This window comes from Oryza glaberrima, chromosome 6 (assembly GCF_000147395.1).
Source record: "Oryza glaberrima chromosome 6, OglaRS2, whole genome shotgun sequence".
Lineage (NCBI taxonomy): Eukaryota > Viridiplantae > Streptophyta > Magnoliopsida > Poales > Poaceae > Oryza > Oryza glaberrima.
In genome coordinates this window covers 455,224-473,192 of record NC_068331.1, presented here as the reverse complement: position 1 = coordinate 473,192, position 17,969 = coordinate 455,224, and the positions used below count along the sequence as shown (strand labels likewise).

The following is a 17,969-nucleotide window of genomic DNA, read 5'->3' as shown; positions in this document are numbered from 1 at the left end:
GGAAAATAACATGCGAGTATTAGCAGGTGAACTAATGCCTTCTGGCTCATTTATGCTTGGCGGATTAACGCATATAACGTCATAAGAATGAACCTTTTTCTCAAGAGAGAGAGAGAGAGAGAGAGAGAGAGAGAGAGAGAGAGAGAGAGAACCTTTAGGCAAAATTTTACGAGCTAGATACGGCGGGACAATGCCCAAGGGTGTCCAATCTGGCAGCCCTAGTGCTCGGCATCCGTGGCGGTTGCTCTAACACCCGTTAGTCTCTTTGTTTCCCCTTTTTTGCATCTCAATTTTAGAACAAAAGTTAAGACGTTTTGGACTGAACGGTTTGTGGCCTACGCACAAATAACCACTGCCAAATATCTGCGGGATGAAAACACTAATGTCCTACGGTGCGCCGTAATCGCTGGGCCGAATTACGCAAGCAATATGCTTCCCATGTTGCATAGGCGCACACACAGATGGCATAGCAATACAGCATCGCCTCAGGAGCAGGTTGTTGATGAACTGCTGAACGTTATCTCACCCGTGGAAGGATCGAAGGACGCCTCTACATGCATCACCGACTTGCCTGGATTTACTTCTACAGGCTTGCTAAAGAGCTGTACTCCTTGTTTCCAGTATCGGTTATCTGAGCTCAAAATCAACACCAACACCATCAATCTTCTCATCAATTCATCTCTCCCAAGCACAGATATCAGGAATTTATATATATTTACCTGGTCCGGTTGTTAACACAACGGATTTTCTCTCATCAAGAACCCAATCAATCCAAACCGCAAAACCATGGCATGTTCCATCATGAGAAAACTCGATCTGCAAGGCCGTAGACAGTAAGATAATTATATGCGCATTTCAGACCACAAATGCATGTTTATCTGAGAAAGCACTTCCATGATTTGTTAAGATCACGAGACTTGGAAATCCATCCACTGCTAAACCAATATACAGGGTACAGATTATAGATTACTCGAACTAACATCATCTAGCTAAGTGCCAACCCTAGGTTTCTTATACACCTCTTAGCAATACCATTGTCTAGAGTCCAAAAAGAAAGGTTTCGCAGAAGTATAACAGAATCACCCACAAAAGATAGCCTGCAGGCATTTTACTCAAAATACTACTTGGGATCTTATCAAATTGCAGGGCTAGTAAATTCAAAAACCTCAATGACATGCATTCATGAAGAAACATCAAAATATACCTTTGTTTTCCCAAAACAGGAGTGGATTGGCTCAGAAAAGTTGAAATCCATCAGAGAGTACACTTTACTTAATTTCTGTAAAAGTTAAGGTCATTACTCATTAGTCACTTGAAAATGACACTGCATCTGCACTCATAATTCGATTTTACCTTGGTATAACCACATTGCCATACATAATACGGCAGACAAGGACCTTGCTGGTCTCCAGGCAGGTAACCACAGGCTCCTAAAGTCTCATTGACAACTGAGTGATCAAAACCCTCTACATCTTTAAGGCTGCTACGGCTCCTCCATAAGTCCTGCAGTACTTTAATTCACGAAAATGAAAACTGACAGTTTTTTTCCGCAAAAGAAAACGATGTTGAAGAAACATAACAGAAAGGTGAGCATGTGAAAATCTGACCGGAAGTGACATTGCACATAGCTTTAGTATTCCTTTACAAGGCATGATGAATGCATCCTCAGATAACATCGAGTCAAGTAGGGTCCTCACACTCCTAGAGTTAAAACATCAGGGATATATATTTTTAAGTCTTACCTTAAAAATACAATTGAAATCAATATAAAAGTACATAAAAGGTGATTTCAAATAAAAAAATGTTTGTATTTTTTACTTGTCCTCCCTGGGTTTGATGAATCTTAAAACAATATGGATGTGTGGTGCTTGATAAATGCAACAGAAACAAGGAAACCAGGTGTATCACTACCAGACAAGTCCAGTCTGCGCAAACACTACTAGTAACTCTTATTCCAGCTTTTGCTTGAAAGATTAACCTGGTTGTGCAAATTGTTCCCAAGGTTTATACTTCATATGCAACTATAACCAAAGAGATGGTACTCCAAATAATTTCACACCAAACATGGGTTAAGTAATACTAGTGAGTTGTTTGGTTTGAGGAATCAAACCATCAACCATGAGTTGATTCATGATGACATCATCCCATTCCTGATTTTTCTAGTAAGCATGTGTCTTTGAGGGATAAGGTGGCGACGTACTGATCTAAACTCTATTCCATTCCTTAACAAACAAGTTGTACAGGATCAAGTGGTCAATTGCATGTTCTATTGTGAATCTGTGATGGATTGTGAATCTGTGATGGACATACTGCAGGCTACGGAGTACCATACAATATCGAAAATTATTGGCTTCACTGTTAGGAAATCTTTGAAAAGCAGCATGCACTAGCAGAGTGTAGAAATCTCTAACATCAATCAGCAATGGCTTCATCTTATCAAACTGGGGGTAGTTTTCCCCTTGTACAGAAATATGCCAAAAACAAAAGGACAACTCTAAAGAATCAAGTTTTTTACACAGTGAATGATTTAAAGTGCAAATTAATCAACATATTGATAAGTAACTAACTGTATTTCCTTCGTTTCAAAACATGTCGAAGCTCACCATGCAAAAGAATAAGAAAGCGCTAATTTAACAATGCAGCTAACCAGAAATCATCATGTGTACCCCCTTAAAAGATAAATTACAACCATTTCTCACAAGGACCAGAGAACGGAACAATGCAGAATACACACCCAGTTTCTTAAAAGGACAGACTGTGTGGCACAACATTTCCCAAGATAATGAACAAAGATTGTGACATTAGGGAGTAGAAAGCCTTATTTTAAAGGGGCAATTGGTAATGTGAGTTGGTATCTTACGAACCAGAAACGTAGATTTTGCCACGGAAGCATTCCTTCACTTCCAAGATAAAATGGCTCCCCCACTAATAAATTAACCTATGGAGATGAACAGATAATTAATAATATCAAGATGCATTCATATAACACGGCAGCATATGAAACTCTGAATTTAAACAAGAATGAGGGAATCGACGAATATTCAAAATCACCCACTAATGGCATTTACAGCATTTACCTTTTTATGTTTCAGATCATCAGCTGTAATAGATGAGGCTCTTTTACCAATCACTTGAATCTGGTCTATGGAAAAATTATTTGCATCTGCAACAGATCGAAGATAGGCTGCACCCTTGTCCCGTAGACCAGGGTACATCGCGATGACTTTTGAAGTGGGTGACATGGAGGAAATTAAGAGAGCCAAGAACAAGCTGTCGTCAGCCACAACACAAGTTGGGGAAGATTTCACAGTTAACTGGCAAGGCAAAATTAAACATCAATAAGCTCAAGTTGTTATACATAGCATAAAAATATAGAATTAATCGTGTATTCCCACTAAAAAAAGTGATCAATTTTAAGAACAGAAGCAAAATCATCTCAGAGCTGCTGATAACGTCGAACAATATGCTTCATATATGCATGAAGGGGGCCAACAGAGGTTATCAATTAGAAACTTGAATGTCAGTAGGCAAGCATAGAATTCCCTCCCTCCTTCCCAAAAGTAACAGATGTTTGGATTCTACGGAAGTTACACATAACCAACATAAGTAGTTCCTTCCCAGTAGTGCAAAGTGGAAGGCCACAGAGAAGTTATAGCTTAAATATCATAATATTTATAGGCAAATGAATTGGGGAAACTCACAGCATTTTTAATGGTATTTATCAGAGCTGATCTCCAATCTTTATCACCATAAAGTGCAATCCGTTCTGGCAACAACGTTAGATGGTCACCTTTGGAACTTCTATCACATGCTTCATCATTGATGTTCAGCTGATAGGAGATGCTGGTTTGGTTATGTCTAGCTCGTAACGAAAGAACTTGGTCTTCCGTAGCAGGGATCCCCTTGCCTTGCATGAACCATACACACTGCTTCCAGTGATCACACCAATCCTTCATGTCTATAAAAGCAGAAAGCAATATGAATAAATTCTATAGTTTCAAGTAGTTTCAGTATTTCAGAAGTAATGCTAGTCCTAAAAGGTCCACATCAATAGCATGCTAGTCTGACTGAGTGGTTTCAAATCTTTATTAGCGACTACAGTAAATATTCAAGTTAGTAGCGATTATGGTTTTTCATTGTGATGATCTTCTATGAATGGATCTGTGTATGCATATGTGTCTGCCTTGGATGATCTTTTGTGAAGCATATGATCGTATACACATATGCATGTGACCTAATAAATAGTTTTCTATGGCTTGGTAGAAGTCAGACTCTAGAATGACTGTTCTACTTATCAGGAATTGGCATGCACATATCAACTGTTCTACATGTTGTGCACAACTCTATGATCACATAAATCTAGGAAAAGGTACTGACTAAATGCAAAAAAAGGTGGACAAAATTCTAATTATTTAACCAACCGCGTTGCGGCCCCTCACTACTTGATTGTCTCGCCCATCTAGGAGCAGTTGAGTAGAAGATTGACCCAGCAGAATCCAATTGAAGTACCCACCTGCAGTCACAGATAAATGCATTTATTCAGAGAAATTTCAGAAGACTAGAGATTCTTCAAGAGGCTGCACTACCATGAAATAATAGCATGAACATATCCATCTCGTGTTGTTCGTATCTTGATATTGGCCTCACGATGACTATCTGGCCGTTTCCAAAAGTCAAATTCAAAAACTTTGAAGGGTTCTGACAGCTACATTAAGACAAATTAGGACTTGGGAGTTGGGAAAATACTTTTCTACCAGATTTTGCAAAACTAAAGTCCATACCAATCGTATCTCATCTTCTAGTGCATCACATTGCATTGCATGTTGTTGTGGCTTCACAGACACAATCCTCTCCATCTCACCAGGAGTAAGCCATACACCGTCTGCAGCATTTGCTTCATTGTTGTGCAAATCATGTAGCTTCCACAAGAATGTACTTTCAACTAGCTAGGACATCAAGGAAATCAACAAATTCAGTATAAATTTATCTCACATTGTTAAAATTGGGACAAACGCATATTAGAAGGCACTGGGAACTGACCTGCCCATATGTAGTGGCTCGATAAGGAACTATCTTTGGATTTTTTGCCAATAACATGTCATATGCTTGCTGTAAAGTAGGTATCAGACCCTCGCCCAACAGCTCAGAATCAAGAATTTCACTTACCTGCAGAACATGTCTTTGTTAGCACGAGTATTAGTTACACATAATACACAATAGCAAGAAAAGTGTTAAACCCTCTTATATCCTAAAACACAAATAGAAGGGAAAGTAAGCAATATTGAGTTGGCCGTGCCTCTGAATGGCAGTAGTCAAAATAACAAAACAATCCCCTGTTTGTAAAGGCCTTGGCCTGTGGGGTCTTGGTGAGGGGAGGGGCTCCCCTCCCAATTCTCCTGTTTTTCTCTTCTTCTTAGTGAAATGATACGCAACTCTCTTGCGTATTCAAGAAAAAAAAAACAAAACAATCAATACATCTACAGCAGTTTGCCTGATACAGATAGTCTATCACATTGACAATAAGTGAGATCAGTAGAATGGTTTTCTTTTGGGAAACTTTTGGTTGGATAATCAAGTATAGATGAGATTAGCAATTTTAATTCAGAATATAATGGGGGACTGAACATTTGGGGTGGCAAAATCAATCATTTCCCACACAATGTGTAGACTCTGACCATGGGTCCTGAGGCAACATGTCTGAGAGACAAGGGGTAGCAAATGATCAAGTGCTACTCTTTAGATTGGAAAATGATCATTTTTCCCCTGCCAAATTTGCTATATATATGAGCAGCATCTTATGGTCAATAGTGCTGACCTAAAACAAGAGCATACCAATATATCAGCTGGTGAATCCAGGTCATCTCCGACTTTGAGCTCATCCGAACGCTTGTGAAAGACTTTGACCCTGTTTTCCATCCCATTGGCTCTCAGTACCCTTCGCATCAATTTTCCCATTGGGAGGTAAGATTCACATGCTGAAACACTTCCTCCTCTAGTTTCACCCCCAACAGCTGCCAAAGCTCGGGCGGCCATCATGGATAGCAACCCAGTCCCAGCTCTGAAATCATTAAAGACGTAAGCATCCATTCCACCTTTTGCTAGAAATAATCATGCAGTAACCAGGACAACTTAAGCAAGGCAATGAGACACTTGCACATAAAAGGCTGAAAGTAATATTTGCTTTGTAATATAGCCTTAGGAAACCTATAGCCAGAGATAGATAACTTGGTCAAAACTTATATTCAATGATTGATAAAAGATAATTTAGAAAAGAGAGCCCACTATCTGTTTATATTTATCCAATCCAATGCAACCTGATGGCTTGATATTCACTGAATCCTAATCTAAAAACTTCACAAAAAGCCCCAACTATAACCCTGTAAAGCAATATTTTCCCCGAGAATTAACACCTAACATGAGTTTGGATGCTTAGCTTTATGGTGCTATTAAAGATAACAGTGAGCATGATCTCGGTGCCCTATGCAGTATCCATGAGTCATGAGATGAGATGAGATCACATTAGCTAATAATCCAGTAATGCTAGTAAGTGAACCTAACTTCGACAGGCAGTTGAATTATGGCCTACAATTTGAGGTATGTAGACATCAAAGAGATGATGTCCATTTGGAAGGAACCTGAGTGTTTTAGAAAGAAAAAATTTAGATGCTGGAAGTGCGTGCTGTTGGTGTAAATGAGTTTGTAACTTGTACTGTTTCCCCAATGTTAATGAAATTGGTTAGCCTACTTGGGCCGGACTGGCTTAAAAAGAAAAATTCAGGTATTTAGAGCATAAACCAAAATTGAGGAGGTATTTGAATTGGGTTGGGTTAGCTGACCCAATGTCGAGGACGCGCGAGGAAGGGTCGGTGACGGCGGCTTCGATGGCGCGGCGGTATGCGCGGTTCCGGGCGGAGTCGTTGAGCATGTCGAGGTAGGAGGTGGTGGCGAGAAGCTGCTTGGGTGGCGGTGTCGGGTGGTGGTCCTCCTCCTCCTCCTCCTCAACGACGAGCCATTCGGAGTCGCCGGTGAGCGGGTTGAGGCGGAGCTGGAAGGCGCGAGAGGCCATGCGGCGGCGCAGGATGCGGAGGGCGGAGGGCGGCGAGGGGAAGCCGAGGCCGAGGAGGCAGCAGCAGCTAGGCATGGGGCGGCGGCGCGACGCCGGCCGTCGTGAGCTAGGGTTTACGGGTTTTTTTGGCGGCGGCGGCGGCGGTCTCTACTGGAGTGGAGTAGCAACACAAGATCGAGACCGTGCAAATTCCAACCAACGGTCCAAAATCCTTCTTCGTTTTCTGATTTTCCATCTCATCAGTAATAATTCCTTGACACATTAATAAACTACTCCATATACTAATAATTGTGAATTTCGTTTTAAACCCTCCACTCTTATTATAAAAAATACTGGTAATAAAAGAGTTCCAAACTATTTCATAATTCAACGTTTCGAATAGAATTAAGGTTAGTTCGACTATTAGAACTTTAACTACTACTGAAAAGTGTAAATATTTAGTTTAAATACGCTCTATATATATGAAAATATTATAATAAAAATAAAAGTATATTAATATATTGTGTATATTATATTTCATAACCATATATGGTTGCGTTCTTTCATATATATACACAAGATAAATAATAATTATTTAATTAGAAGACAAACCAAAGTGCAAATTGGCTACGACGACTTGAGTTTTTGTCTTTTGATGACAAATGTCGTTCAAGAAGACCTCTCCAAAATTGAAACGTACTAAGACTCAGCATTCTGAATTTTCTAAACCAAAAGTAAAGGGAGGTACAGCGCAGCGAAGCGCAACAACCAACTAATCCCTCCCTATAAATTACGTACTCGTCAAGGATTAATAAATTAAATAAATATATTAAGGCAATTTAATTTAATTGTTCCTCCTCCTCTTCTTCTCTGTCCGTCGTTCCAAATCTGTAGTAGCACCTCCTTCCCCAAGAATCGCGCGCGCGCGCCTGCCTCGTCGCCGGCGGCCATGGCGCTCCTCCTCCGCCACTCTCCCAAGGTCTCTCCTCTCCATTCCCCCCTCCCTCTCTCACTCTCCCCGTCTCTCTGTCTCTCGCGTCGTCGTCGTTGTTGGCACCGCATCCCGGTTTGTTGGAATTGGCGCTGCTCCGATCGATCCGTTCCGGCATGCGCCGATGCCCCCGGTTTGCCCACCACCTGCGGCTGCGCTCGCAATTGCTGCGCCTGAGGGCTGAGGCTTCTTCTTGGGTGTGCCAATCTATTCTCTCGCGGTTACCTACCTTGTCCTTCCTGCCCTTTTATTTTACAAGTTGGATTACAAGAGTACAATTATTACTAGCGCTGATGCGCACTGTGATCACGGGATTTGTTTCAACTGTTCAAAATGTCCCCTTTTTTTTTTCAGAGTTGCACAAATCCTCTCTCGGTAATCACGCCGCTACTTTTAAACCCATTCTATTCATCTTACTCAACTGCTATCATGTACAAATCGATCTAGGTCATTGTGGAATTACACCAAAGCGCATGTCTGGCTTGCTCTATCTTCATGGGCCTCTGGTTTTTATCATTTATGTCAAACACAACTGGATTATATATGCTTGCATTTCGTCTATGAACATTCATTCTGTTATTATACATATATGGTTTGCATATGCTCATAGTTGCCTGCACAATCTACTCACACAGTTGCGAAGAGCGCATGCTATCCTCGGATGCGAGCGTGGGACTGTTGTTCGTCACTTCTCATCCAGCACTTGCTCCTCTCTTGTAAAGGAAGATAGTATGTGTTCTCTCTTTATTCCTTTCTGATGTCTCAATAAACTTTTGCTGTTCAGAAAGAAAAAGGAACTTCCTTTCGTCATACAAATATTTGGGTATCACTCGCCAGTTTTCTAGTGCTTCAACACAGAATATTTTGGTCTTAGTGAAACATTTGTAATGAAAATGGTATTTTCTTCCTCTACATGTATTGCCTATTATAGCGACTTCCTGTTGCAGCTGTATCAAGTTCCAACCTTCATCCAGAGTATGCAAAAAAAATTGGAGGATCAGATTTTTCCCATGACAGGCAGTCTGGAAAAGAGCTTCAGAATTTCAAGGTTATGCGGTTCTAATCAAGCTCTCACCCTTTCTAAATTTGAATGCTTAAGCATTTGTTCTAATTCTAGCTTGTTGTCCTATCTTTCATTCCACAGGTCTCACCGCAAGAAGCAAGTAGAGCCTCCAATTTCATGAGAGCATCCAAATATGGAATGCCAATTACTGCTAATGGGGTACATAGTTTGTTCTCATGGTATGTACTTTCCTTTTGTGATTTTGTTCTGAATTTTTCTTTAGCCATACGTTTGTTCTGGTTTAAATAGCTGAGAGTCCATTTTCACTGTTCGTTGTTTATCATCAGTGGGCAGGTAGTACCGTCTAGGTGTTTTTCAAGTGGAGCAGGTACCTTCTCTAAAGTCATGACACCTATGTCTAACACTATGTTTGTGTTATAGATTCAGATCCTTCTGTTATAGCATTATGCCCAACTTTAAGTTATATCATAGTTAATATCTTCGTTCGGAGTTTTCAATAGTATTGTTTACTGTCCAGATTTGCCTCCACATCAGGAAATCGGAATGCCTTCACTCTCCCCTACCATGACTGAGGTACAATACTCAACAGCTGAAATTGAATAAATAAATAAAATCATGGCATCATGGCAAAGAGAAAATTAAAGGATGAGCAGTGTCATGTATCTCTTGAGTTGCCTTTATCATGTCAAACTTATTAAATTGCCTGTAGGGAAACATTGCAAGGTGGGTGAAGAAAGAAGGAGATAAAGTCTCACCTGGTGAAGTTCTTTGTGAAGTAGAGACTGTAAGTTACTTTCTTAATGTGCACACCAAGACTTGATTTAATTTCCCTACTTTATTTAATTAAGGAGCAGCAGCAGCTTAACCATCAATCACATTTATGGTGATTAGGATAAAGCGACAGTGGAGATGGAATGCATGGAGGAAGGCTACCTTGCTAAAATTATCCATGGAGATGGTGCCAAAGAAATTAAAGTTGGTGAGGTACATATTCTTGATTTAGAAAAGACACTTTTTCCCTCCATTTAGCCCATGTTCTGTGCTGATATGAACTTGAGTTGCCTTCAATATTTACACATTATTTGTTAACCAGATTATTGCCGTAACCGTGGAAGAAGAGGAAGACATCGGCAAATTTAAGGATTATAAGGCTCCATCATCTGCTGAATCTGCAGCTCCAGCCGAATCGAAGCCCCAATCTGAGCCCACAGAACCAAAAAAGGAGAAAGAGCAGCCCAAGGCTCCTGAGCCAAAGGCTACAAAGACAGAAGAATCTTTTCTTTCAGAGGATCGCACATTCTCCAGTCCAATCGCAAGGAAATTGGCAGAAGACAACAATGTAAGCTTCTAATATTTTAGCTATCCATACGGTTTCCAAAGAACGCAGTTTTTTAATTTTGAAACCTTGTTTCCTAAACAGGTACCACTGTCAAGCATAAAAGGTACTGGCCCCGATGGGCGAATTTTGAAGGCAGATATTGAGGATTACTTGGGTATGCAATTGTTCTGTATTTTTATTCATGCTGAAAAAACATCATCTTGATGGTGGCCTTCAGAATTAAGATGCTTATATATAAGAGCCAGATTAAAGCATGATAAGTAATGAATGGTGATAGTTTTACCTATAAAGAGTAGAGTAAGTGGGTTCGGTAATCTAATGATATTTATGCTTAATGAAGCTTCTGTGGCCAAGGGTGCCAAGAAGGAAACAGCAGCAGCTCCTGGACTAGGCTATGTGGATCTTCCTAATACGCAAATAAGGAAGGTAATATCATTGCCACTTAATTTCTTTCAAGGTTTTTGTTGCTGTTGGTGCTCTACTTCTATTAACAGTTTCTGATATTATTTCGTCAGGTTACTGCAAACCGCCTGCTGCACTCCAAGCAAACCATTCCTCACTACTATCTGACAGTTGATACTCGTGTTGACAAACTTATTAAGTATGGTTTCAATCAAAACTTTGTTCGAGCAATTTAGTATTTTATCAACCTGTACCCAAGAACATATTTTGTGAACCTCTGGTTGATTACTAGATGAACCATTTGCTCTTTTTTTTTTTTTTGGGGGGGGGGGGGGGAGGCCTCGTTTTTGTTTGCACCATATTTTTCTATAGGGTTACTTGACAAGCAAAATTCTTGAATAATTTATGTTCCAGGTTGCGAAGTGAGTTGAATCCTCTGCAGGATACCTCTGGTGGCAAGAAGATATCCATAAATGATCTTGTTATCAAGGTAAATTTTGATGTGATACTCTTCTTTCCTCAAGGCTTAGTTAAGTTTAGACTTGATCAATGCATGCGCAAATCATTCCTGTTCAGACAAACAATTTTCAGAGTTAATATTTTGCATGAGTGGTAGGATGTTTTACCTAAATTATTGTCCAATATGCAGGCCGCAGCATTGGCTCTTCGTAATGTTCCTGAGTGTAATAGCTCTTGGATGAATGATTTTATTCGCCAGTAAGTTATGAGTAATTGATCATTGAGACTGGGATGTTCACTACTACTACTTATGATGTGATGTGCTACATATAATCTCATGCAGATACCACAATGTGAACATCAATGTTGCTGTACAAACTGAGGATGGCTTGTTTGTTCCCGTAATAAGGGTATGCCATTTATTTCCATGGTTTTTTTAAAAAAATTATTCAGCATCTTTAACTTGTATTGTTTTTACAGGATGCTGACAAGAAGGGCCTAGCCACTATCGCTGATGAGGTGAAGCAACTGGCTCAGAGAGCAAGGGACAACAGCCTTAAGCCAGAGGATTATGAGGTATAGGCCGAATATATATTTGATTCGATAGTATTTTTCCTTTGACAATTTGTATGCAATGTCTTGCAGGGTGGCACTTTCACTGTGTCAAACTTGGGAGGCCCTTTTGGAATTAAGCAATTCTGTGCCATCGTAAATCCTCCACAATCAGCAATTTTGGCTATTGGCTCAGGTAACATGCTGCCTAAGAATCACGCCATCAGGATCTGCTTATCTATCATGTCCAATGGTCTATGCTCGCTTGAAGCCATTTTGTTATGATGTTTACTTACCACGTCTAGAAATTTGTTGTGTGCACAGCTGAGAAGAGGGTGATCCCTGGAGCTGAGGGTCAGTTTGAAGTTGGTTCGTTTATGTCAGCAACATTGAGCTGCGACCACCGGGTCATTGACGGTACGTTTTGGATCAATTGGCACTACTTGTTGCTTGCTATCTGGGGGAAGGGATTCACCATAGCTTGCTGACGGATTGCCCTTTTCTATTTTCTGGCAGGTGCCATTGGTGCAGAATGGATGAAGGCGTTCAAGGGCTACATCGAGAATCCAACGACCATGTTGCTGTAAATGAGGATGACGGGGAGAGTTATTTTTTGTAGGTTTTCACAAATAAGGCTCACAATAACGGTGTCTTAGTTCTTTTCATTGTTTTACACTGTATAACCTCGGCACGGCCCCATGAGGTCTTGAAACCAAAGAGCAAACATACATAGGAGTCAGCACAGCATCCCTTGTCATCTCTGTAAATGCATTTTTATCCTGAGCTAAATCACAATTTACAGCGCGTAGTTGAAGTTTGATGTTCTCTTGTTTAAGACAAATTTTCTACTCCAGGAGTTAAACCTTTTTCATTTTTTCTGTCCAAGGTGATAAATGATAAGGAGAAATGTGGCCTGTGGGTAAGGAAGTCTTTTTTTGGAATGGAAGCCCCATGTACTTGGCTCTTTTTCGAAACGTTTTTGGCTGTGCAAACTTAATTTTTTGAAAGAGGTGCCAATTTCATTTCCATTCACAAGTATTTTGGAGTAGGATGCAACTACAATGTAGTAGTATTGTTGTTGACTTGATTATATTCTCTACTACTTGTTACTGTCAATAATTCGTGTGTAAAAAAAGGGACGCTGACATAAAGAAAGCTGTTATGGCAATGCATCCTCCAAAAGGAGAGGCAGCGAGCGAAAGCTTGCTCCAAAATGCGGCACAGCCTAACCATCCATCAGAATTCAGATGGTGGTCATCATCTCAACAAACATGCCAGTCTCCATCATGTTTTTGCAAAGAACTTGGTGTCATCACTCGTCAGCAATCACTGGATCACATATTCTGCAACTGTAGCTGAACCTCATCATCTCATACAAATGTATACTGTATCAGCAATCACGTTTGCTGCTAAGGACTTGATGTCTTCCTCTTTATCAGTTATCTCTATTTTTCTGCGCTTTGACCGATATTAGTACTGAACTGGGAACATCATATCCAACTGGATGATTATCCAGAGTCACATTATAGCACAAATCATTTGATTGATGGGCCCATTGATGGCTACCGGAAAATCATTTTCCTGGTCGTATTTTAAGATCTAAGCTTAATTACACTGACAGTGACCAGAGTGCCTTTGTTGATACAGTGTAGAGTGCCTTTGTTAATACAGTGTTTTTTCTGAAGGTTGCAGCAGGAGGACTTCTTCGACAAGTACCGGTTCAGAAAAAAAAAGGGGCAATAACAGTTGACAGTCTGAATAAATTTTCATGTAAATATCTATCCATCTTTACCAGAGCTTGTCTGAAATTGAAAGGGAGCCAGCCTCCATGATCCTACTTTGCTTGAAGGCTGCAAAATACCTTTCCTGGGCAGCAAGAGAAATCTGTAAAGTAAAGCAGCCATATATCCATCCCAAGGCCCCTTTTATCCTGAGGTTAATTCACATGCAAGGCACCAGAGTTCAGAAGCAATGAAGATGCTTCTCTTTTATTTTAGAAACAGTTTCTAACCTGGATATTCAGCTCACCATGTCAGTATGGTCCTAAACTGATCATTCACACTTGAGCAATGCTTATAGATGTTTAGCTGATTACAACTTTACTTTGAGTCCACAAATTTTGGCATCCCATGAAAGTGTCCTGTGTGGTCCTAATAGCTACTTTGGAGGTCATAATCTTCAATCAAGAAATGGCAGGCATTAGTCCTTATCAGATCATATCTCCATCTTTCAGCAAAGGTTCAAACAAAAATACGGTATGTCATGTTTCTTTCCCCCCTCCTCTCTAATTGAGCTATATATTCATTGATCAATTGCAGTTGGGGATATAAACTCTTGCAGACTTTTCACATTGGAGAACATGTTGGGATTTATCAGAACATATATAGCTAACTTGTGGTCACCACTGTACAAGAAGAGACAAGACACAAGTGCATGCATTTCAACTGTATTACGTGGTTCAAGCTCAACTAACACTAGTTCCATGAGGGGCCAAAAGATAAAATGAAAGTTCATCTAATGGAGATGAGATGTATTACTACCTGGTAGAGTGTGGAGGGGACAAGTGAAATTAAAAAAAAAGTGTGGTCTACATGTGATGAGAGGCAAAGTCCATGTGACACCAAATGATTAAGGCCTAAATACAAGACATATAATAACACACCCATAAGAAATAATTGATACATGTGTACAAGGTGTACACGAGGAAAGACAATGGGACAAGGAACTGCTTGGCTGTGAGCCTACAATACATACAAACCAATGGGAGGCAGAGGAGATTTGCCTGTTGCTTTGTGTTGAAAAGATTACTACTAGTCCCAGGGCAGGAAAAGGATGGCATGTCGTCTCAATCGTGTAGCCATACATAGTGCTATCCTGAAAATGAAAGATCAGAGAGGGAGAGCCAAAATGGACAAATCAAAGCTGAGTGACCACAAGTATATCGAAAATCTTGCAACAGTCGTCTCGCAAATTGAAGCTGCAATACAAGCCGCTCGAAGATAAACTGCAAATAGTCCTTCATTTATGCAGCTGAGTACAAAAGGACAAAATCTATTGTGATATGGAATGTTTCTAGTGTTGAGTGATGACTCCCTAAAGAATTTGATGCAGATTTGCAGTGACAAGAAAACCTTCTTCTAACATTTATCTGAATGAATACACTTAATATATGGAGAGGAACCACCTTTCACATTGAAAATTCTAGGTCTGGTTTCTTTTGCACTATGGGATGCATGTTAGTCTCTACTCTACCAAAATCAATTGCAATTCTGAGTAGATCTGACTGGACATTTGGCAGGTTATGGACCACATGGCCAACAAATGCAAAGACTAGTCCTAACAACTGACGTAGCAACTGCAAGCAAATACCAAGATGATGAAACTTTGACATTTTGCAATAAGTTTCTGCCTTATGAAATGCTTCCTAAAAAACAAGCAGCAAAGTTAGTGTATCCACATGGTCGAAGGTCGGTGTCATCACGATGACCCTTCAGCAGAAGAAACAATTCCATGTTTACTGGTAGGTATGAGGATGCATACATGTTACCCTTCACTTCAGTTCCTAATTTCTGCATCGTGTAGTGGAGGAAATTTGTGGTATCCCCTGCATTGAAGAAGAAAATCACGCTTCGGATTGAAGGAAAAAAGAAAAGAAGAAGAGAATTCTTCAAGATAAAACAAGGATGCAACTTGCAATATATCCTGATGAGTGAAAGATGGTGAAATGGATGTCACCTGTCAATAAAGGCACATCACATTCAAATGGACTGTTCATTGTTGATGGCCTTTTCCAAAAACTAGAAAAGAAAAATCTGCCAGTGAAGAAGAAAAGTCACAGCGTTCCGGTACACCTTAATTGCAAACTGGTTGATGCAAACCATAACAGTGAACAAAGCCTATCATGTGCAATAGCAATACAATTATCCAGTGACATTTTCCTTGTGTTTTCCCCAGAAATGTGTTTCCACAGGAAGAACCTTGATGGAGTGACTAGAGAGGAAAGAAAGAGCCAAAAATAAAAGAGAACTACTCTGTATATTAGATCAGAGATGTGCATAAAAGAAAGACGTGCAGTTATGAACAATTGAATCACAAGGTTGGGGGCTTGCACTCTTGAGCACTCCCAATTTTGTCATTGCCATACAAATTGTACAAGCATGCCATGGGGCATGAATTCTCCCAGGCAAGAAATAATTACCCAATTACTACTACTAGTGCTAACATATCACAAGCAGCTTTGGTTTGATCAATTTACCCAAAGCTGAAAATATTCAAGATCAATGAACACCAAACATTTGTAGTACAAGTGTACCAGGCAGAGGCAGCTAGCATCGCCACACTGACACCGAGACGAGCTCCGACCGCTGCCACCACAGCGCCAGCGCCGCCTGCCGCTTCTCCACATGGAACCCATGGCTGGCCGTGCGCCTCAGCAGGCATTCCGCCTGCGCCTCCGCCGCATTGCTCACCTGCAGCGCCGCAAACCCCGCGGACGCCAACATGGACTGCAACGGCGGAGGCAGCTTGTCGCCGCCGCCGACCGCGAGGCGCTCCACCCGTGGCCGCAGGACGAACTGCTCCACCTTGGACACCACGTCCGGCGACGCGCCCGCCGCGTCCAGAGACTCCAGCAGCGCCGCGCAAGACCGCAGGAGGTTGAGGGCACCGCGCTCGCACCCGTGGTCGACGCACACCACAACGGCGGGGCGAAGCTCCTTCACGACACGGAGGTGCGCGGGCGCCGGCGAGAAGGCCCCGGAGCCGGCCGTGAGATGGACGGCCACCGCTTCGTCGGGCGCGGCCGAGAGTCCCAAGGGCGGGGACGCGCTGCTGAGGGGGTCGAACACGAGGGCGGTGAACTCGAACGGGATGCCGAGCTCGGCGGCGAAGCGCGTGAGGCTCTCGTTGGTGAGGTGGAGCTCGAGTGGGTGGCTGGACCCCGGCGACACCAATGCGGTCACCTTGAGGTTCGGCGGCGGCCCAGCAGCGCGGCGCCAGTGGTGCGCGAGCTCCTGCATGAGAGGCGGCCAATGGGCACCGAAGCCGACGTCGAAGTCGAGGAGGTGGAGGCGGCGCGCGGAGCCGAGCGCGTCGAGGAAGGCCTGCGTGGATGTGAAGGTGGTGAACTGCACGGTCGGGGAGGCGTCCGCCAGGGCCTTGTGCGCGGCGAGCTTGAGCGGGACGTCGAGGGGAGTAGAGGAGACGGGGAGGGCGGTGGGCGGGAGGAGCGCGTCCCGGAGGAGGGCGGCGGCGCGGAGGAGCGGAGGGTGGGCATGGCCCGGCGGCGACGGAAGAGAGGGGAGGCGATGATTGAGCCGCGCCAATATCTCCCTAGCGGAAGTGGAGTCCCCGGCGTCGAGGAGGCGTGCGGCGTCGAGGAGGTCGTCGACGAGCGGCTGAGGAGGATGGTCAGAGGGCATGGGCATGGGGAGTTGGAGCAGGTCGGAGTCGAAGGAGGGGTGGTCGGGAAAGGTGTCGGCGTCGGCATAGCCGGCATCCATGATCCAGCGGAGGAAGGAGGAGTCAGGGGCGGGGGCGGGGGCGAGCATGTGCATGTCGACGACGGCGTCCCAGTCTTCGCAGTAGTCGTCGGCGGCGATGGGGGGAGGAGGAGGGTCCTCCGGTGGTTTGGAGGAGCAGGAGCCAAGGGAGGTGCTTGGGCTGCGGTTGTAGAGCACGGAGGTGGGCTCCGGCGACTTGCTGCTGTCCGGCTCCGGCAGCGGCAGGGTGGTGGGGTTGTGGGGATGGCAAGAGGAGGAGGACATGAGGGCAATATTGATCATAGGCAGCAAGCATGTAGAAATGACTATGACGACTATGAGGCGGAGATACAAATGGAGGAGAAGAGTTCGCTGGAGTAGGAGTTGTTGTTGATCTCTCTCAGTTACTACTTGCTACTCTACTAATTGGTCAATTTTTGAAGGGACACCGATATACATAACTCGCACGCCATCATCACGAAAATACGTGGTACAAATCCAAACTTTACCATCACACTAAAACACCTTGTTTATTATTCGGGTTAATTAGATTCATACCATTATAACTTGGCAAGTTTTAAAAAGAAAAATAAATCATGCCATTGTAACTTCGAAAGTTTTTTTTATAAAAATCATTACAATTCGTCTAATTGAAAAGATGTCATTACGATTATTAC

At 42.5% G+C, this 17,969-nt stretch overlaps 3 protein-coding genes across 6 annotated transcripts; 1 reads left to right on the top strand and 2 right to left on the bottom strand.

Moving 5' to 3' along the window:
• Positions 1-241: 241 nt before the first annotated feature.
• Positions 242-7,211, bottom strand: LOC127777879 (protein arginine N-methyltransferase 7). 4 transcript variants are annotated; one of them, XM_052304497.1, is made up of 14 exons: positions 6,837-7,211; positions 5,833-6,058; positions 5,041-5,166; positions 4,782-4,946; positions 4,587-4,705; positions 4,422-4,513; positions 3,702-3,958; positions 3,078-3,314; positions 2,865-2,938; positions 1,608-1,701; positions 1,354-1,503; positions 1,205-1,279; positions 720-816; positions 242-631 (listed from the first exon to the last, which is right to left on the bottom strand). In XM_052304497.1, exons 1-14 carry the CDS (start codon positions 7,139-7,141, stop codon positions 486-488), a joined length of 2,163 nt encoding a protein of 720 aa, XP_052160457.1. In that variant the 5' UTR covers positions 7,142-7,211; the 3' UTR covers positions 242-485. The 4 variants fall into 4 exon arrangements, 3 of the variants coding, with proteins under 3 accessions (XP_052160457.1, XP_052160458.1, XP_052160459.1); XM_052304498.1 differs by having other exon boundaries at positions 4,440-4,513; XM_052304499.1 differs by having other exon boundaries at positions 4,443-4,513.
• A 672-nt stretch (positions 7,212-7,883) lies between these two features.
• Positions 7,884-12,653, top strand: LOC127778014 (dihydrolipoyllysine-residue acetyltransferase component 3 of pyruvate dehydrogenase complex, mitochondrial-like). Its single transcript, XM_052304651.1, has 19 exons — positions 7,884-8,024; positions 8,672-8,765; positions 8,984-9,084; positions 9,181-9,278; positions 9,387-9,427; positions 9,578-9,633; positions 9,770-9,844; positions 9,952-10,044; positions 10,154-10,399; positions 10,481-10,553; positions 10,740-10,825; positions 10,915-11,000; positions 11,216-11,291; positions 11,451-11,518; positions 11,604-11,670; positions 11,741-11,836; positions 11,906-12,008; positions 12,137-12,229; positions 12,329-12,653. The coding sequence occupies exons 1-19, from the start codon at positions 7,995-7,997 to the stop codon at positions 12,397-12,399; spliced, it is 1,653 nt and encodes a 550-aa protein (XP_052160611.1). The 5' UTR covers positions 7,884-7,994; the 3' UTR covers positions 12,400-12,653.
• Positions 12,654-15,896: 3,243 nt separating this feature from the next.
• On the bottom strand, positions 15,897-17,687 carry LOC127775846 (scarecrow-like protein 6). Its single transcript, XM_052302153.1, has one exon. The coding sequence runs from the start codon at positions 17,593-17,595 to the stop codon at positions 16,138-16,140; it is 1,458 nt and encodes a 485-aa protein (XP_052158113.1). The 5' UTR covers positions 17,596-17,687; the 3' UTR covers positions 15,897-16,137.
• Positions 17,688-17,969: the final 282 nt, after the last annotated feature.